Source organism: Ceratotherium simum, chromosome 13 (assembly GCF_057802395.1).
Source record: "Ceratotherium simum simum isolate JZ-2026a chromosome 13, ASM5780239v1, whole genome shotgun sequence".
In the NCBI taxonomy this organism is placed as follows: domain Eukaryota; kingdom Metazoa; phylum Chordata; class Mammalia; order Perissodactyla; family Rhinocerotidae; genus Ceratotherium; species Ceratotherium simum.
Window position 1 is genome coordinate 30,162,192 of NC_141912.1, and position 20,569 is coordinate 30,182,760.

The following is a 20,569-nucleotide window of genomic DNA, read 5'->3' on the forward strand; positions in this document are numbered from 1 at the left end:
TGAACAGGGTTGCTAGACACAAAGGGAAAACCTCTCTCATAGATGTAACATTCTGCCTCTGATAAGCTCCCTTGTAAATAAAGAAGCATAAAATACATGGAATATAAATAACTCTACAAAATTCATCTGACCAATAGATAAATGATCAAATCTACAGAGATAATTTATAATCAGAAGATTCATTCAAAATATATTAGTTTGCTAGTTCTTCCAACAAATACATAGGGACAATGCAACACGTAGAACAGTGCTCAGAACATAGCGGCACTCAATAAATGTGTACTGAATTAGTTAATTAGTTAATTAATCCATGTTTCACATCAGCCTCCTTTACACTCAACCAGTAACTATGGGGTACCAGTGTGTGGCTCCAACTGTTTTCCAGCACATCCGTGGTTTCCTCATTCCCACTAGACAATACCTGACCAGGAAGAATGGGGAAGAGAAGGAGCTGCTTAACTGTCATGTGTCTGGACAAAGAGGCTGAGTGAGAGAAAGGGGAAGAGAAATGTCCACCTGCTATGATCTGACAAGTACCCAAGGTGAGGTTGTTTTTTGTTTTGGGTTTTTTTTTTTTTTTTTGGTGAAGAAGATTGGTCCGAGCTAACATCTGTGCCCATCTTCTTCTATTTTGTGTGTGGGATGCCGCCACAGCATGGCTTGATGAGTGGTGCATAGGTCCACACCTGGGATCCGAACCCGCAATCCCAGGGCTGTGGAAGTGGAGCACACGAACCCAACCACTACGCCACCGGGCCGGCTCCAGGGTGAGTTTTGCTAAGACAGGTTGGAACACACTGCTCTGACAGCTCTCATCCCTCTGGGTCTGGACAGGAACAGGCCATGGTCAACCAAAGCTCCCCAGTGGGCTTCCTCCTTCTGGGCTTCTCTGAATACCCAAGGCTTGAAAGAATCCTCTTCGTGGTTGTCTTAACTTCCTACCTCCTGACTCTGGTAGGCAACACACTCATCATCCTGCTGTCTGTGCTGGACCCCAGGCTCCACTCTCCTATGCACTTTTTCCTCTCCAACTTCTCCTTCCTGGACCTCTGCTTCACCACAAGTTGTGTCCCCCAGATGCTGGTCAACCTGTGGGGCCCAAAGAAGACCATCAGCTTCCTTGGCTGCTCTGTCCAGCTCTTCATCTTCCTGTTCCTGGGGACCACTGAGTGCATCCTCCTGACAATGATGGCCTTTGACCACTACGTGGCTGTCTGCCAGCCTCTCCACTATGCCACCATCATCCACCCCCGCCTGTGCTGGCAGCTGGCGGCTGTGGCCTGGGTCATTGGGTTGGTGGAGTCAGTAGTCCAGATACCACCCACCCTCCGCCTGCCCTTCTGCCCCCACTGGCAGGTAGATGATTTTGTGTGTGAGGTCCCAGCTCTAATTAGACTTTCCTGTGGGGACACCAGCTACAATGAGATCCAGATGACTGTCGCCAGTGTCTTCATCTTAGTTGTGCCCCTCAGCCTCATCCTTGTTTCTTATGGTGCCATTGCCAGGGCAGTGCTGAGGATTAACTCTGCCATAGCATGGAGAAAGGCTTTTGGGACCTGCTCCTCCCATCTCATTGTGGTCACCCTCGTCTACAGCTCAGTCATTGCTGTCTACCTCCAGCCCAAAAGTCCTCATGCCCAGAAGAGGGGAAAGTTCTTTGGTCTCTTCTACGCAGTGGGCACTCCTTCACTTAACCCTCTCATATACACCCTGAGGAACAAGGAGGTAAAGAGGGCATTCAGGAGGTTTCTGGGGAAGGATGGGGACTCCAGGGAGAGCTGAGGGACAGCTGCTTGATATGCTTTCAAATTGAGAGGAGATTTTTCATGCTTTTGTCAGGACGTTTGTGTTCCCCACACCCCTGCCCTCCTCACGTCCATCATGCCACAGTAATGGATAATAGCCACATGTGTGCATATGTGTGAGTGTGTGCATGTGTAAGAGACAGAAACTGAAAATGTGGTGAGGGGAGGCACGTATCTCCATGTGAAACATTATACGAATCAAATTTAATATTTTCTCTTTTCTCTGTTTTATTATTAACAGTCTTTGCCTCTTTGATGTCCCTAATTTTATCATTTCCTTTTTTAACTCATCTCCCTGGTCATACATCATTATTTCTTCACCTCCGTTTCTAATTCCTACCATATCTTCTTTGCTTCTCCCTCAAGTTTTTTTCCACTTCCTTATGTGTCTGTTTTGCATTCTCATTCCCCGAATGACAGCAAATTGTCCCCCAAATGACAGCAAAGGAGATGGGAAGCTGAAACTCAGGTAGGTTCAGAAACTCACACAAGAACCCACAGTATTAAAACTAAAATCCAGGACCCAGGACTTCCAGTCAGACAGTCTCTCAAATATAGGCTGTTGCTTTCATACTGTAATCAAATATCCCAGCATCCTCAGGCTTGAAGCCACAAAAGAGCCTCAGGGAGAAAGCTTAACTTCTTTGGTCCTAGTATTTCTTGTTTTACAGTGCCCACAAATCACAGGCAAACAAACAGCTCAGAGCGGAACATCTTAACATTTCGGCTGTCAGGACAATTTTGACAATGCAGCCTTTGTTGGCATCTACTGGCAAAATGTGGGATTGCTAATCTGGCACCCCAGACTCCTGACCTAAGATCTCTCTAAAGGTCATTAGTCCTGTACTCTGCTCAGAAAGATAATAATTATTAAATTGATATTATTAAGTATTTATATAGTGATTATGATATTCCAGGTACCAATTAAAGTAATTTACACATATTGACTCATTTAATCCCTATAACACCACTATGAACAGATATTATTATCCTTTTTCAGATACAGAAACCAAGGCACATAGTTTAAGTAGCAGCTTAAACATGTCAGAGATTTTGGGGCCAGCCCGGTAGCATAGTGGTTAAGTTCAGCACGCTCTCCTTTGGCAGCCCGGGTTCACAGGTTTGGATCCCGGGTGCGGACCTACACCATTCATCAAGCCATGCTGTGGCGGTGACCCACATACAAAACAGAGGAAGATTGGCACAGATGTTAGCTCAAGGTGAATCTTCCTCACCAAAAAAAAAAGTCAGAGATTTGGACCCAAGAGGGCTGGCTCGAGTCTCTATGCTCTTATCCTGCCTTTTGGTACAAACAGTGCCTCCCCAGCCCAGGTGAGAAGCCTCAATCTCTCAGTGAACTTTGAGGAAATCACCCGAATCTAGGAATACATCTAACTCGATCCCCCAGCTGGAGGTTTGCATCCCTGGAATAAGAGCTTATCAAGTGCCTCACAGCATCCCATGGGAACAAGAAACAATAGCCCGCTCGGAAGAAGTTTTTTTACAGCTGCTCATGTGTGTTCCTGGCTTAGTTCCCCCACTAGATTTCAGAGTCTCAGAAGGCAAGGACCAGAATATTGCAGAAAATTGGCAACCATTTAATTCTATAAATCAACGAATGAGTGAATGAATCAATCTCTCCAAAGACTATGTAAAGGGCTCTGGAGGCACCTAATCACACAGATGCTGTTTCCAGCTTTTCCATGGCAATGGCAAAAATATCAAATTCTCTTTAGGTACATGCTGATAAAATAAGAAAAAGGAAAATCCCAGCTTTATTCTAGTTCCAACACAAAAGGACTTGGACTCAACATTTACCCTGGCATCAGCGCAGAACAGCAGCATTAACCCTATTTTAGTCCTGATCTTCATTTTAACCATCCGTGTACTAATTTTATTGTCTCCTCGGCCTCATTATTAACATGTGTCCTAATCTTAATGTAGATCCCTCATTCTATATTTAATAATTCTATTCTCAGCCCTACAAGTAATGCTAATCTTAATTCCACTTTTCAGATCACTTACGTAATTTTTTTTCTCATGACCACCTCAATCCTTTCTCTCACCGGCACCTGGAAACCTCTACTCTTGTTGCCTGTTTATCAGCTCTCTCTGCCCAGAGGCCCTAATGTTCATGTATGGTAAAGTCCTCTCTAGGCAAAATACAGCCCAGAATTAAACAAAGCAGTCTAAAAGAATCTGTTTTAATGAAATCTGATTTGTAGAATAAATGGTTTAACACAGGCTTTAGAATCAACATCTTATTCTGAATTAACTCTGTGTGGACAGTTATCTATTGGATACTCCAGGAGAAAATCCAAAATAAATTTATTCAATCACAACCCACAATGTGTCCAACGATAGAGGTGGCCAGAGACATATTTCCAGCATAAGTAACCGTTACACAATTGAGTTGGGGGCAAAGTGGAGGCCAAAGGGATACAAAAAGAATGAAGTGTAGAAGGGCTTGGGTGTGTGGGGATCCGAGAATTCTTCCTAGAGGTTTGAATGACAGCAAAGGGAACAAAATTAATATGAAATGTTTGCTGCTTTACTGTATGGAAAGAGTTAAAGCATGTTGTGCATTAAGATGGGAAGATGTGGGGGAAGCAGTTACGCCAAGGAGAGAAATGATTAAGGGGGAAGGTACAGATTATTTTAGAAATATATAGAAGCTACTGAATTGGATAGAACTGGAAAAAGGGATCTCTTACAGACACTGTAAGACTATAAGATTTAGGGCCCATGAGGGCAGCCACTTACCTATCCACCTAATACAATACATCATCTGAGTTGAAAGCATTTAATGGACATTATTCAAGAACCTCAGGGTTTCAGTTGCCTATTCAACTACGGTCACCAGTTCACATCTGAAGGTCTCATTGAATCGTGAATAGGTACTGGTGCATAGGGCCCAGCTCCTGTTGCATCCTTCCAGCCCCCAGTGAAGCCAGCCTTCCTGGTTTCCCCTTGGTAGAATTAATCACTCAACCTTGAAGGGTACCAGAATATACCACTCCAAAATAGGCCTCTTTGGCATATGAATTATTTTGAGCTAAAGGCCATTCAGAACCAGCAGGTGCAGGAAAAGCTCTAAAAACAGGACAAAAGTTTTCCATTTGTAAAGGAAATTTACATTTATAAAGGTGCACCCCTCTCCTGTACCAGGAAGAGAAGGACTCAACAATTTTTATCAAAGGAGAAGGCATAGACTTAAACCTGCAAAACAAACCTTACTAAACAACACTTGTTTACACTTTTCCTGATCATCTTCCCATAACCTGCCTCCCCCAGGCAGAAGCCCAAACTCCTTTTCCTTTGTTTAGCCTAAGATGGGATATAAGCCCCAGTTCTAACCACTCCTGGATTCCTCATCACTGGGTGCCCCCATGTATATGAGCAATGCAGATGTTAATAAACTTGTTTTTCTCTTGTTCATCTGTTTTTTTCCCATCTAATTTACAGGGCCTCAGCTGGAGAATCTAAGATGAGTAGAGGAAAAAGATTATTTTTCCTCCCCTCCACCCCTCTACACACACCTGGAGGGGGCACACCGCACACTGCCTGTTACTCCCGCATATGTCTCCCTCCCTCCCGTGTATCAGTCCCCAGCACAGCCCCTGGTCCACGTAGACCTGAATGTGTTACACCACAATGCCCACTGGTGCTGGGGCTCATCTTCTGTGAGAGTCTCCAGTGTTTCCTTCCTTGCTCCAGGGGGTCATATAAGTGGTTGCCATATTGGTGAAGTATTTTGAATATCACCTCTGTTCGGGGGGGCAAGGGGTGGGAAGCCATCACCTGATGAAGCCCAACCTCTGATTCCCCTTAAGTTCATGGACCGTGAAGTACAAAGGAACAGAATTCCCTGCTTCAAAAGCCTGAGTGAATAAACAAACAGGTGCCTCTCCAGAGTGGCTAAAATTACAGAGGACGAGGCGAGGAACCACAATTGGCAGAAAGGCTTAGGTGTGGGACTGTTGCTGGCCCCCAGGCATCCAGAAAGAACCAAAGGCCTGATCAGAAACTGAAAGCCCGCAAATAGACAGGACTGAGTGATCAGCTTGGGAGGGTAGACGGTGTGCGAGGTGGAGTGAACACTTGCTTTGGAGTCCGCAGACCAGATGCAGTGGATCGCTTTCCAAAGAAGTCTGCAACAGCATATTTATCCCATCCCTTTTTGTGCTCTTTTTACAACGTGACTGATGCTCATCTCACCAAGAGGTGGGGACTATGTTTGCTCCCCTTGAATCCGGGCAAGGCCTCGTCTGCCCGGACGCATGGGATACGGCAGAAGTGATGCTGTGTGACTTCCAAGTCTACGTCACAAAAAAGATACAGCTTCAACATAGCTGGCTCTCTCTTTCCATCTCTCTCTCAGGACACTCACCTTTGGAACCCAGTCACCATGTCATCAGGAATCCTAGCCCACACGGAAAGGCCATGTGTAGGGGTTCCTGCTGACAGCCCACACCCACCTTAGACCCTTCAGATGACTCCAGCCCCCAGCCTTCAAATCTTCCAGGTAGCTTCCCACTGTCTCCTGTCTGAGTTCCTAACCCAAAGAAACCATGATATAATAAATGATTATTGTGTTGTTTTAAGCCACTGTTTTAAGGTAACAGTTTATGCAACAATAAATAACAATAATACAGGCAGCTTGAATGCTGGCTTTACTACTTATTAGCTGTGTGACCCTGGACAAATCCTCCTCTCCCCGAGCTGCAGTCTCCTTGCCAGACAATGGATATGAGCACACAACACCTTCCCTACAGGGCTGTCCTGAGTATCAGAGCTAATAACTGAGATGCCTATCACCCCCGGTTGCTCTCTCAAGCTCCCTTGTTTGTTTGTTTCCCCTGCTTACTTACTAACTTCATCTTCCCACTTTGAGAATGTACATCCCATGAAAGCCCATCCTGCTCACTGCTTTACCCCCAGTGCCTAGAGGAACACCTGCCACAGCAACTTTCCCAATCAGAACTTGTTGACTGAAAAGATAACAAAACTAACACAGCAGCAAACTGTTGACAAAATGTTCTGTTAGTAAGTGACTAAGGCAGGGAAGCAAGAGGCCGTCAGGGCAGAGCAGGGACCGCCCAGGCCTGGTAGGCAGTCTAGAGCCCAGCGCACTCCAAAGTCAGAGAGATCTGAAGTCCTTCCCCACAGAGGCAGGGCTGGAGACGCCAAGGGAGTGACTCCTCCCAGAAGTGCCGAGTGGTGGTCTCACCACCTGGCAACACATCCCCTTTCCACCAGGAGCCTCTGCTAGCCCTAGCATTTGGCTTGTTTCCTGCAGTCCCACTAGCAAAGGATGGCTGGCTCACCCTTGGCCACAGTAGAACTTCTGACTCCTTTGTTTGTAATTTACATCCCACCTAAGTGCAAAGAAAGTTTAAGGTGGTAATTCTTGTCTTTTAGGTTCTACCTGGGACTGGTACATAGCTCCTGCTGCTCCTTCTGAAGCCAACTGTTCATTTTCCACACTGCAGGCTTACCTACTACATAGACTTCTTCCCACTTCCTTGAGAATAGTCCACTGTGGGAAGAGGGGAAACTGAAATTAAGTGCAATTGGTCCAAGGTGGATAATCACAGTGGACTGGTTTTCAAGTACTGGTCTCAGGTTTAAGCCACCCATGCTGTCATGGAACTTCAGAAACTGGCTCTTAAACAGGATGATGAAATGACAGGGTCCAGCTAACCCTTGCTGTTCTTTGGCAAAAATGTAAGAATTGCTTAAAAATCAGTGCCAAAGGGAAAGAGAAAAGTTGAGCTTCAAAAAAGCACTTCCCAGGGCTTGCCCGGTAGTATAGGGGTTAAGTTCTCGCACTCCGCTTCGGTGGCCAGGGGTTTGCGGGTTCGGATCCCAGGCGCGGATCTACGCACCGCTCACCAAGCCATGCTGTGGTGGCACCCTATACACAAAATAGAGGAAGATGGGCACAGATGTTAGCTCAGGGCCAATCTTCCTCATCAAAAAAAAACAAAAAAAAAACACTTCTCCAAGAGGACACAAAAGTACTAGGCAAGTTTTTTTGTTTTTGTTTTTGTTTCCTGTTGGCCATTCAATACTTTCTTTCACTGGGATAGCAATTTCCTTTCAAGATGTTCATGGTTCTTAGACAAAGACTTTTAAAGCTGTAAGCACTCAGGGGCCATCTCATCCACTATCTCCTAGCAGGCATCAGTTTTTGCTTGTTCTTAGTTCCTAGGAAGGTGAGTCCTCACATCTGTTCAGCCACATGCTCCAGACTCCCAGTACGTGCCCATCACTGTCAGAGAATTCTTTAAACAGCAGTGATAATGGCTAGCATTTACCCAACATACTCCATGGACCAAGAACCATCCTAAGCACTAGTCCTTGCATCCATCCTATGGAGGAATGTAGGATGATGATGATGACAGTGATGATGACGATCTTCACAAATGAGGACATGGAGACTAGAGATTAAGGAACTCTTTGGCATGTGGTGGAAACTGATGCTCTCGTAGTCTGACTCCAGAACTTACACTTTTGATGGATAATGTCATCACTTACTAATCTCAGCTCTTATCCCGTCCTGCTTTGCTCTGCTAAGCCCTCATTGGATCAATAAAACACCTCTTTCCACCCCTCCACTTCAATGCCTTTTCATTAACGTGGAGTCCTCTGAGCCTCCCTCCTTGGACTGAAGTCCACTGTGTTCACAGTAAGGGACAAGGTGCTGAGTCACATTGTTCACTGCTTTATTGAGATTTGGGGCGATCCTTTCCCAAGAGACACCACAGTGTGAAAGGGATGCCACCTCCCGCTCCATAGGTCCATCTGTCCATCTCAGCAATGAGGGGTGCCTTCCTTTGGTCAGGATTCTCACCAACTATCCACTGGAAGCAGCTCTCCAAACCTGCTCCCATTTCTTCTCCCTTAATCATCCTCCCAGATAAACACAAAGCCAAAGGGAGCAATTTTGGGAGAGGAAGATTGTGAGTGTGGACTGAGGGTGGTACATGAGCGCAAAGGAGACGGGGGCAAGTTTGAGCAGAAACCGAGTGTGATGAGGAGAGGGTGTGGATGGCCCCACTAACATGAATTGGGGGAAAGTGCATAACAATGTGTAGGGTGGGTGCATACTCTGTTGGAAGAATACAACGATTTTAAGGTGCAAAGGGCAAGGATACACAAGGTGCCATGAGTACACACAGGGAAAATGTGTGGGTAAATGTGGATGTATGCAAGTAAGGAAGACACAACTCAGCATGCCAGACAAATGGCACACGCCTACCCACACACTCAGAAGGGCACACCCATGACCACAAGAAGGGCACGCATAGCTATGAGTGAAGGGAATACAGAGGAGCACATGTGACCACAGGAAGGGGGAAGAAAGCACATGTGAGAAGCATGCGTGCACATGAGCATGTCCAGTTGGAACAAAGAGGGGAGGGGAAGATACATATGTGTTGGGCAGCATGAGCACACACAGAGCAGAGGCAAGGAGCATGTGAGCCTTGGCAAGAATGAGTGCCCCGAAGAAGCAAAATTCAGAAGGGGCAAAATTTGTGGATGGAAGGAGATTACCATGGTGAGAGAAATGGAGAGGCCCCTGTTGGGGCGGAAAGGGCACTGTGGGGAGACCCCTGCTGGATGGGAGTAGAGCACAAAAGCAAGGGAGCTGCAGGGTTGCCATGGCAACAAGACAGAGGGTGTTGTAGAGAAGGGAAAGGTGTATGTGGTGAGGCTGCTGAGGAGCCAGTGAGTGAGAAGCTTCAAGCGAGGTACAAACTAGAGTATGAAGTAGTGATATAAAATTGTATGAACAAATAAGAGAGAAAAGGGTCTGGTTTCCAGAGTATCAGAGACCCAGATAACCCCAGACTCACAGGGGGGGCCCGTATTTACAAGAGATGGGATAGGGTAGCATGTTCTTCCCATCTCGGGATAGGGATCCCCTGCTTCCTCCCAAGCTCCCCCTTCCCCTCCTTCCCTTCCCTTCCCCTCCTTGCCTGTCCTCCCTCACACCCCCTCACTTGTAAAGCAAATGGACTCGACTCCCATCACAGCTAAGCCGGTCGGGGGGCTCAGCAGGCCCCCTGGGCAGGCCCCCGGAGGGGTCTGGGGGTGTCGGAGGGTGGCGCCGCGAGCGGAGCTGCTGCCGAGACTGGAGCTGATGGCGCAGTTCAGAGACACGCTCCTCTTTCTGGAGAAAGAACAATAATTGGAAGAGTGGGTGGAGAGGAGGGAAAGGGAAGAAAGGCAGAGAAAAATGTGGGGGGATTAAAATGAGGACTCAGGAAAAGAACAAGGGAAGCCAAAAGGGTATAGTGGGGCACCAGTGGAAGAAGAGAGATCGGGGAAATAAAGAAGGGGGAGAGGGGAGAAGTCAGCACACACGGCTTCCAATACCTCACACAGATTGTTAACCCAGTTTGCATATTCCCTGCTCTGGCTCCCCACCAGCCCCTAACTATAGCCTGGGGCACAGAGAGCACCGTGGGTACCTGGCCAGATCCCTTTCACTGGGGGTATGCTCAACATCCAGCTGCCCCCACAGCACATGGCTGCGCCCATCTCCTCCGGGGGGTCAAGTCCACAGTGCAGTTCATGCCCCACAGCCCCCTCCACCTGATGAGACCCACTGTTGATTTGACCTGAGGTGGAATCCTTGCTCAGCCTTTCCCCTTCCCTAGCCCCTCCACTCACTCCCTGCAGCTCTTCTCCTGAGACCCTCCCTCAATAGATCACACACACCTGAACCCCTATCTCAGGCTCTGCTTCAGAAAACCCGACCTGAGACGTGGACTTCCTGGACCCCGCCACCAGCCCTGCCACCACCACCTACCTCAGCAATGATCTTCTCCAGTTCGCGGTTCTCCTTCTCCAACAGCCGGGATTTCTCCTCCTCGTTGTTGTTGGTAGATGACCCTGTCTTCATGGTGTCCTGTGCCTCTGACTGCCATTCGCCTCGGGTGATCAGCCTGCGCATCTGGGGACAAATGTTTGGGGCATGGGACGCCGAGCAGGGGCTGTGTCAGCGATTAGCTGATGGTGGGTTGGAGTTGGAAGGAATGAAAATAAGAGAGACAAGCTGGGCCCCAAACAAGGGAAGAGGTGGGAGGACGGGGCAGGGAAGGGAAGGGGAGAGGCCTGGGAAGAAGGGCTGGAGGGCATGGGGTAGAGATGGTGGGACAAGACCCCAAACCTCACCTTGGGCACAAACAGCACAACCAGAGTGATATAGGAGGAGAAAACTATAGCAAGAGAGGCAAAGGCAAAGGCCGCATCCTGCTGGCTGGACAGGATCATGGTGACGGGTGCAGTGATGAGGCACAGGACCTGGAGGCAGAACGTGTTTTGGGGTTTCAGATCTGCAGGCTCAGAAAAGACCCAGGGTTTTCTTCCCCCCAGGAGAGAGTCTATGAGGACAGGTTCCTGGTGAACTTCCCATTTGAAAAGGATCATCCTCAACTCTACACTGAAAAGAATCTCAAACAAACTGTCCCAAACCAGTTCCATCTCTAGGTCAACCCCTCCCTCAAGGCAGGAACTCCCATGATCTCTATACACACATTCAGGGTCCTTGAAAGCCAGTCCCTGGGCAAACCTGGCAGGAAATCTCGATTCAGACTCAGGCTGTGAACTATACTCAAGCAATTTAACCTCTCTCTTTCTGCTTCTGCATCTAAATAGTGGGGATATTACTTCATTGGGTGGTTGCATGAACATTAATAAGATAGTGTCTATAGTGTGCTTTATAAACTGTAAAGTGCTTTACAAATCTGAGGCATTAAAAAACTTTTTAAGACTTCCACCCAACTAATCCCAGATCTAGCGCCTGAGTCTTCCCATGCTACCCTATCCGGGTTGCTGTAGTCAGCCCCCGGGGTCAATGTCAGGTATCCAGGGAGCTCACCGCCACATTGTAGATGGCCATGCCCACAGCCCGGTGGTCATTGATCTTCTCAGTGGACACACTCTTGGTCTCATAAGCAAGAAAGATACCCAGTAGCAGCAGCAGCCCCTTGTAACCATAGAAAATGCCTAGGACGGCAGGAAAGGGTCACCTGGGCAACAAGACCTCCACGTTCCCATGCATCCCTATCCTCTTGATACCTTTCACCTACTGCTGCTCCTTCTTACAGCTCCACAATGAGAAGGGGGCCTCCTCTCCAATCCAGACCCTCTGACTTAGCACATCCCTTCCCCTAGTGGCCACCCACCTTGGCCAGACCTCAGCACATCCTCCTGAGACTAGAAGCCATGTCACACAGGAAGATGACAGTCATGAGCAGCTGTCAGTCAGGCAAGGGTCTGGACAACACACAGTGTCTCACCCTCTTACCCTCCCGGTGAGAAGACAGCTTTCCAGGCTGAGAGTAGGTTAGCCATTTGTGGTCACAGACCAGAGCAACGTTAAAAAGGCCAAGGGGGGCCTAAACCCTCACAGCCACGGTCTTACTCTAGGGAGCTGACCAGACACAAATGGTGTCAGATCTGGAGATGAGGATGAGCCATCCCCACTGGTCCCTCTGCTGAACACAAGTGCTACCTCATCCCTGCTTTAGAGCCTAAGCTCCTCACAGAAAAAGACCAGCTCTCCTCCATCCTCAGAAAGATTAGTGCAATGACAAAGAGGAGGACATTCAAATTGGGTTGACATAAGCTCTCTGCTTCTTTTTCCAAAGACCCTTCTCCCTCCAAATTGTCCTTGCCCCATCCCCCTGCCTTTGCTGCATCATTCCCCTCCTTCCCCCACATCCCACACACCAAGCCACGTGTTCATCTTCCTGGAGCTGCAGTGCTCCAGCTGGGGCAGAATCGACACGTCAATATCTTCCTTCGGTTCCTCCTTGGCAAAAGTCTAAGCCGGAAATAGGGCCACAGGAAAGATGGTTGCCATCCACCCCTCCCCTCCCCACCTCTGCTCAGTCCCTGACTCCCAACTCTGCCCCCTCTTTCCTATGAGACCCTCAATAGTGAGGCCACATCCCACACAGCCCAAGTGGTGTTTGCATAAACACCTTAGAAATGCTTGTCTCCTGCTTTCCATGATGGCTGGAAAGTCTACACATGCTTCCCAGATCCCCACCACTTCCTTTCTTCAGATGAACCCAGAGGCCTCTGATGGAGGTCCTTCTAGGAAGGAGAGGAAAAGCTGCTGACACGCAGACGGCTGGAGAGCACTCTCCCACTGGGTGGCTCTGCACCTCAAGACCACAAGCAGCCCTGGAGGCCCTGAGCACCAGTGAGCCCTGCTCAGCCTCCTGACCCCAGTGCCTCCTTTCATGCTGTACCTCAATGGTCCGGTGCAAGGGGTCCACAATCTGCCAGATGGCAAGAGTGAGGACATCCATGCCCACCAGCAGGCCCACTGTGGCATACAGCTTCCAGGGCTCCAGGGTCTGGGTAAACAAGGACCACAGGCATGTCAGAGAAAGTCTTCTAAGCCCAGAGAGCCAAGGAGCTAGGGGCTGAGGGATAGGAAGCAGCTCACCTTCCTCCACTCCTTCTTTTCCTCCTTCTTTGTGAAGACCGTGTGGACCCACCAGATCTTGGTGAACATGGAGCCGTAGCCCAGACTAAAGCCCAGACCCAGGAGCCAGAGGCGGGCCTAGGAAAGGAGAGAGGGCAGGGCAGAATAGGGCAGGGCAGTAGATGGGACTGTGGTGAGGATGGGGCAGGGCTGTAGCAGGGAACAGATGACAAGGCAGGCAGAATGCAGCCAGTAGGGGACAGTAGGGAGAGGGAAGGGCCAGGAGGGGATGGTCTCTCTATCTTCAACAAATCCCTCCCATTCATCTTCTACTTTGCTACCAAGGTGATCTTGCCAAAAACTTCTGGTTTTAATGGCCAATAACATCTGATTGCTCCCCAGTGCCTACAGGTTGCAGCTTGAACACCAGATGTGGCACAAGGCCCTTCACAACACAGTCCCATTCACCTTTCCAGGCTCATCTCCCAGGCCCTCACCTACGCCACTCTCTAGCCATGCTGAACTGCTCGCTATCCCTTGATCTCTCTCTTCCATGTCTTTGCTAGCCACATGATGTTCCTTCTGCCTCTGGAGTAACCATCCTTTATTTCGCCAGCTGACAAAATCCCATGCATTCTTCAATATTCAAATGCCACCTCTTGTGAGGTCCGCCTAGCTACTCCGTGAGCTGCTTTCTCTTCTTTGCTCCCACGGCACTTTGCACAGATCCCTACTCTGATACCTCTCATACTGCATAGCAGCTAATTGTCTGCCTCTCCCACTGCACTGAGATCTCCCTGGGAACAGACAGTTCCTGATGAAATGCATGTGCATGTATGTGCAAATGCCATGTGCACAGATGCATGATCAGGACAGGTACAGGGCAGAGGAAAGAAAAAGAGTGAGGATGGGCAGGAAAAAGGGTGGGAGTTTCCCACCAGCATGACAGATAACCATACAAATACTGCAGCTGAAGCCAGTCTTTCCCCACAATCCCAGAATCTTCCAAGTACCAAGAGTCCCATAGGCCCTCCTGCTGTGTAACAGGAGTCCCTTCCCCCAACTCTCCCGGCTATTGGTTCAGATCTCTGCCTCCGTCCTTCCAAACCCCAACTGAGGCTCACATGGGAAGTCCACAGTTCTTGTTCTCAGCCCCCACACTACACACAAGCCACCATTGTTCAGAGTTCTTTGTGTAGACCCCCTTCCTTTGCCTTCACTGCCTCCCTCTTCTTCTCTGCAAGGCCTGCCATGGCAACCTTGGAACTGACAAGTGAACCACAAAGCAAAAAAGTCTGGAGGCGCAGAAAGAAGGGAGAGGGCCAGACAGAGACCAGAGGGGTGATGCTAGGAGAAGGAACAGGGACAAGAGTCAGGGAAAGATGAGCAAAGGGAAAGGCAGGAACTATATACATCACAGAAGGTGCTCCTGAGGGGGTGGGAGAGCCACGTTCTGCAAGGGATCTGCCCCCGACTCCTCACCTGGCAGACGAAGGGGAACTGGTTTCTCCCGATGTGGTACCCATCCAGCCCCAGGGGGAAGACGGCAGCTAACGCCAGCGAGCAGCCCACAGCAGTCAGGTTATTCAGGTTGGGCTGTGAGTTCTGGATGTAACTAGGGCAGAGGTGGGAAGGGTGGGAAAGGAAGAGCAGGGTTATTCCTCTACTCCAGGAAGGCTCAGCTCTCCAAATGCCACACAATGGCCTGACCCAACCTCTGGGCCGTAGGACAAAGGAGCACAGGCTTGGAGCAGGCTGCCGAGCCTTGAGAGACAAAGCTGATGGGTCATGGGGCTGGAGATGGGGCAGCAGGGGTTTCCCCTGCACAGGATCCCTGGCACACACTCTATTTAGAGCCCCACACCATGTTACCTGGCCCCAAAGGCTCTTTTATTTTCAGTTAGCTGCTTTGGAGCAGGGATGGGAGCTACATCTGGTTCCCCACCTTTCATTCTCAGTGGTCACTGGGAAGCAGTAAGTCAGAGTAGAAACCTCAATGAATCAAGAGGAGTTACACAGGTTTATTCTCACACCCCTCAAGGGGCGAGACTGATCATTATCTTGAGAGGCAGAAAGGACAAGGAAAATGTCAGAAGAGAAACTTACCGGACATGGGAGTTGTAGATGTTAAAGGACAGACAGACAACAGCTAGGACAATGCCCAGGCTGGAGAGAACCGAGACGGAGATAAAGAGTTTCTGTGACAGGAAGCGGAACGTCTTGATGACCAGGGTCTGGTCAGCTGGGGGGGACCCTCCTGCATGACACAGGGGAGGGTGAGGAGAGGGAGAAGAGAAGGGAAGGAGGACAAAGGATGAAGGTGGGACAGGAGAAGGGGCGAAGGACAAGGGTGCTGACAGACAGTCAGTCTTTGGCTCTGAGAAGAGGAGGTCCTAACTGCCCTGAGTAGCGGTTGTTGCAGGTGGAGTGTTCACTGATGCTGGGGCTTAGGGAGCAATCAGAAATGAGAAACGGAGCGAATGTCCTGTCTAGAGGCTGAGAAAGGCTGAAGTCTATCACCAAAGTTGTAGAGTCTTTTTCTGTATTATTTGTTCTTTGCGTTTTTCTGTCTTTCTTGCAGCAAAGGAAAATGGGAGGGGAAAGAAGGGGGTAACTAGAAATAATTTTTATGAGGTCTCTCAAAACTCACATCAAGGGGGCCGGCCCGGTGGCGCAAGCAGTTAAGTGCACACGCTCCGCTGCGGCGGCCCCGGGGTTCGCCGGTTCGGATCCAGGGCGCGCACTGACGCACCGCTTGTCAAGCCATGCTGTGGCGGCATCCCATATAAAGTGGAGGAAGATGGGCATGGATGTTAGCCCAGGGCCAGTCTTCCTCGGCAAAAAAAAAAAGAGGAGGATTGGCAGATGTTAGCACAGGGCTGATCTTCCTCACAAAAAAAAAAAAAGTAAAAAAAAAACCTCACATCAAAAAGTGCAAAAAGACAGTTGTAGAATCATAAAGCTACGGAGCCTCAGAGTATCTAGTCTGGCCTCCTAACCTCAGGGAGAAAAAAAGAAAACACCTAATCTGTGAGTTTAACCTTGGTAGGGTGATAGTCCCACAGGGAAGCTCAAATTTGTCAGAGTTCACCAAAAAAAAAAAAATTAATTTCAATTTGCTTAGCTTAAAAAAAAAAGTGTAATTTAGGCCATGCAGCATTTATAGCAGCACAGAACACTGTCCTAAATTCAAATTGAAAAAAAGAATGTCAATTTGAGCAGTGCTGGGAACTACTAGACTTCAGCTGGGAGGGCAGATGGCAGCTATCATCGATGGCTGTGCCTCTCCTCCAAGCTTAAGATGCTGAGCTGTTATGTTATCAGTCAGTCCTTCCTTTTGCCCGCCTTCAGTATCTTTCCTATTCCCTATTATTTAGCCCACCAATATATGAAGAAATAATCGCTTACCTTCCCTCTTTTTAAGCACATTTTAGCAGAAGACAGTTACATGAGCCAAAGCTCATCACCTCTTATTGTTTAAGCAACCATTTTCCGGACAGATGAAAAGGCAACTCTAGGCTTGAAGTAGCTGATTCAGATATATCAAGGCACCAGAACATCTGGGAAACTCAAATGCAGTTTCCCTTTCCCGCCCTCTGCCCACCCCCTGCCTCTAATCCCCAGTTACCCAGCAATGTGCTACTTTTAATAGTACATTGCTACCAACCACCTATTCCCTCTCCAAATACACCAGTCTCCCCTACCCACGTCTTGGAGGTTTTATTCCCTTTCTCTAAACCCCGGCCCCCGGCCCACCTCCCTGGCACTTTTCAACCTCATGGCACCTACCACCCCACCCTCATTCAAATGCATGACCCTTTTTCTTGATTGTTCAGAGGGGTTGAAGGAAAATATAAACAAGATCCACTTACCAATCCACTTATCTGTTTTGGACCAGGAGAGATCATCCTTGGTGCTGTCATAGTAGCCAATCTTCTTGTAGCTGCCACCTGGGCAGATGGCAATAGAAAGAGTGACCATGGGTAGGTGAAAAGCCAATCCTGGGCATTTTCAACTTCCTACTTCCCTAAAGTAGATTTCTACGGTTGTATCTGATTTTCCCTTCACCTGAGCCCCTGAAGGAAACTTGGAGGGACCTGAGGAGTCACTTGAATCAGCAATCTGACTTAAAAGCAATATAAGGTGGATCCCAAGGCAATGCAAATAAATAAGAATATCATATGTTTCAAGCCCTTCAGTGAAGAAGGCTCTCCACAGCATGTCTGCCACCCCTTCCACAGCCTCACACCTCTCTCAGCAAAATGTCTCTCACTTTGATTCTGGCTTTAAAAACTTTAAACATATTTCCGCTTATTCTCCCTCTCATGATAGATAGAATCACAGGATCTATTTTCCCAGTGGCTTTCATTTTAATTTTAGAAGTTTCTCTTCCGTTGGCTTGGGTTCTAATTTCTTAGATAAGTTGCATCTGCCTCTTAAAGAGCCACAAAGTGAAATTCAGTCACTCTTAAGATTTCTGTTCTAGAACTGCCCCAGTTACCATAACTTTTCCTTCAAAAGCCAACTCACACCCCTTTAACCATGGCTGAAGTCCATTTCTCTTGTCCTGGTTACAAAGAAGATCTGAGAGGATGTGGGAGGTAGAGAGAAGGAAAGAAAGAAACTTTTCACAGAAGGCCAAGAAATGGCTCTTTTGGCCATCCTGTAAGAGGGTGAGAGTATGGTGGAGTCAAAAAATTAACTCACAGAAGCTTTGCAAATACATTAGTGTGCTAAGTTATAAGGAAATATAGTCTAGAAAAGCCACACTATACATACTACAAAAAATTAGGAACGCTTATTTACATCACAAGGAAATTCAAATGGATTGCCTTTAAAAATAGCAGTTTTCCGAGGAAGATGGGCACGGATGTTAGCTCAGGGCCAGTCTTCCTCAGCAAAAAAAGAGGAGGATTGGCAGATGTTAGCACAGGGCTGATCTTCCTCACAAAATAAATAAATAAATAAGTAAATAAAAATAGCAGTTTTCCTGGATTCAGCTTTCTTTGAGGCCATGAGTATGCAAGTGACAGGCCATTAACCCCCAACCCAAGCCCCCCAAGGGGAATTTCTGAAATTAAAATGGAAGCCAATGGGAAAGAGTGGCTGTTTTTAATTTGCATGCCCCTTTTTAAGAACACAACCACTGCAACCCAAGGAAACCCACCCACACCTAACCTTTTTATTCTTATTATTGTTATTTAACAGCTTGATGAACACAGTGAAATGAGAAGGGGAGGAGGTGGGGAGGCGCCAAGGCAATCTTGTGATGTCTCCTGGTGTTCTTCTCCCAGACAGTGTCCTAGCTCAGACCCAGCCTGGCCTCCCTCACATCCCCATCCCCTCCTGCCCCTGTGCTCACCCTGTAGCTGCTCGATCAGTGTCCATGCCATCCTAGAGCCGCTGGCATCAAACACCACATGGCCCTGAGGGAGAGAAACATGTGGAGGAAGGTAAAGGGGATAAAAGCAAGAGTGAATAGAGAACATCAGGGACTCTTTGAATCCTTATGTTTTTGATGTAATTGAGCTTCTGAATGAACTCTATTTATGGCATTTGCCTGCATATAGGACGTACCCCAGATGCCCATACCCTAGATTTTAGAAACATTATTCTTTTGGGAAGAAGCTTCACCCATGAGATTTGAATGGGAAAAATCCCCAGATCGAGCACCAGGAGACCTGGCTTCTGGCTGTGTGACCTGAGCAAGTCAACAAATCCCTCTGGACACTAATTTCTCCACTTTAAAAAGAATAAGGAGATGATCTTTCACACTGTTTCTTCTTTTAAAATTCTATGATTCTCATCTGACTCATAAATATCCGAATTGAAAAGAAATGAGGGGAGGGGTTAAAAGAAATGGAATATACTATTTTTCCCTTCTAGTCTCTTGTGGGTTTTTCTGCTTTGGGGGTCCCTACTTCCCTGATCTGTGACAGATTATGGCAGAGAAGTAACTGAGAGAGAGAATGCATGTTTCCAGGAGAAGCCTCTGAGAGGTCTCTCTCACAATGGGAGGACAGAGGAATATGGAGGAGGTTGCTGTAACTCACGGAGACACCCTCAAAGGATGAGGAGTTCATTGCCCGGTAGATTTGGTCAGTAATGGTCTGGTTGTTGTAGTTGAAGTCTTCCAGGCGCACACCCGAACGGCTGCCCCCTCCAGATGTCTTGTTCAGGGCCAATGCCAAGGCCCAGATGGCATCATAGGCCAGGGGTGCCTCCTGGAAGCCACCTGTCTCCTCAGGGTGTCTTTTTAGTCGCTTGGTCAGCTTCTCCACAAACTCCTGGGATGTCTGAGAAGGGAAGAACAGAAGGAAGGATTGGAGTGGGGAGGAGGAGGGACGGGCATCTGATTCTGTCTCTGACACTTCAACTTGAATGGATGGTTTGTGTTCATGTTGTCAGATTGAACATATGTACATTCAAAATCTTTAACTATATCCATGTGTCTGTCTCAGATCAGAAGCTACCAGACTGGAGTAGAGATTAACTGGGTCCAACGGTCTTAGTGTGTATAGCTGCTAGCTCAGAACTACAAACAGAGAACTTTAATGAATAAACACTGCATAATGAATGGCAAAGGATAGAAAGTAGAGAGATAGCAAAGCAAGAGACATGGATAATCCAATGAAGAGCTGCAAAGCTGATGTCCTCTCATCCTTCAGACTCTCAATAGAATTGATCTAGGACCTAACAGCTCCTCCAATTCTGAAAGATTCTAGAAAAGGTGACACCACAGCCTTCCTCACCCTGCTTGTCAATCAGGAATATTTTTCTTTAGTGTGCTAACTTCTTGTCATCCTCCTCTGCTGTCATTTCACTGCATCTTAGAGGGGTTTCAGAAGACTGAGGACTGCAGAAATACCCTTCACATTTTTGAAGTCCATTATTCAATCCCTACCCAAACCCCTCTCAACTCTCAATCTTCTTTTTCCAAGAAAGCGAAAAAGAATGAAATGAGTGGAGAGACGCGAATTTCTATACCTGGCAGCAACCTTGTTTGGCTAAATAACCATAGATAAATTGCTTCAGTTTTTGGAAATGATTTGCATGTAATGGAGAAAATCACATCTGCCCTTCCTTACCTCCCAGAAACCATACACGAGAAGGCTCAGTGGCCACCTCCTGGCAAGGCACAAGTAATAGACAAGGGCACTACACAACTCTGTGTAGATTTGGAATGTATTAACATACACACACTCTAACAAAGGAATGAACAGATGAATGAAGAATAAATAAAAATCTTTGTTCCCCATGCCCTGCCACTTTTCTTTATATTCGACTCTCTGGAGACAGGGGGGAGTGGGAA

The 20,569-nt window shown here is 47.8% G+C and overlaps 2 protein-coding genes across 3 annotated transcripts in view; one reads left to right on the top strand and one right to left on the bottom strand.

Annotated features, from left to right (window-relative positions):
* Positions 1–843: 843 nt before the first annotated feature.
* Positions 844–1,782, top strand: LOC101401371 (olfactory receptor 2H1-like). The gene has a single exon (XM_004441714.3). It carries the CDS (start codon positions 844–846, stop codon positions 1,780–1,782), a length of 939 nt encoding a protein of 312 aa, XP_004441771.1.
* A 6,735-nt stretch (positions 1,783–8,517) lies between these two features.
* The window catches only part of GABBR1 (gamma-aminobutyric acid type B receptor subunit 1), a 28,330-nt gene continuing 16,278 nt past the window's right edge, over positions 8,518–20,569 (bottom strand). The window contains exons 9-21 of one of the 2 annotated variants that reach the window (XM_087438214.1): positions 19,311–19,553; positions 18,620–18,683; positions 17,130–17,207; positions 15,908–16,025; positions 14,740–14,872; positions 13,279–13,395; positions 13,079–13,186; positions 12,552–12,645; positions 11,698–11,825; positions 10,992–11,120; positions 10,627–10,770; positions 9,815–9,984; positions 8,518–8,720 (exon numbers count right to left, since the gene is read on the bottom strand). In XM_087438214.1, coding sequence (XP_087294340.1) covers positions 8,534–8,720; positions 9,815–9,984; positions 10,627–10,770; positions 10,992–11,120; positions 11,698–11,825; positions 12,552–12,645; positions 13,079–13,186; positions 13,279–13,395; positions 14,740–14,872; positions 15,908–16,025; positions 17,130–17,207; positions 18,620–18,683; positions 19,311–19,553 — 1,713 coding nt within the window. In that variant the 3' untranslated portion in view covers positions 8,518–8,533. Of the gene's footprint in view, positions 9,985–10,626; positions 10,771–10,991; positions 11,121–11,697; positions 11,826–12,551; positions 12,646–13,078; positions 13,187–13,278; positions 13,396–14,739; positions 14,873–15,363; positions 15,515–15,907; positions 16,026–17,129; positions 17,208–18,619; positions 18,684–19,310; positions 19,554–20,569 lie in introns of both variants that reach the window. The other variant, XM_087438215.1, reaches the window with a different exon arrangement.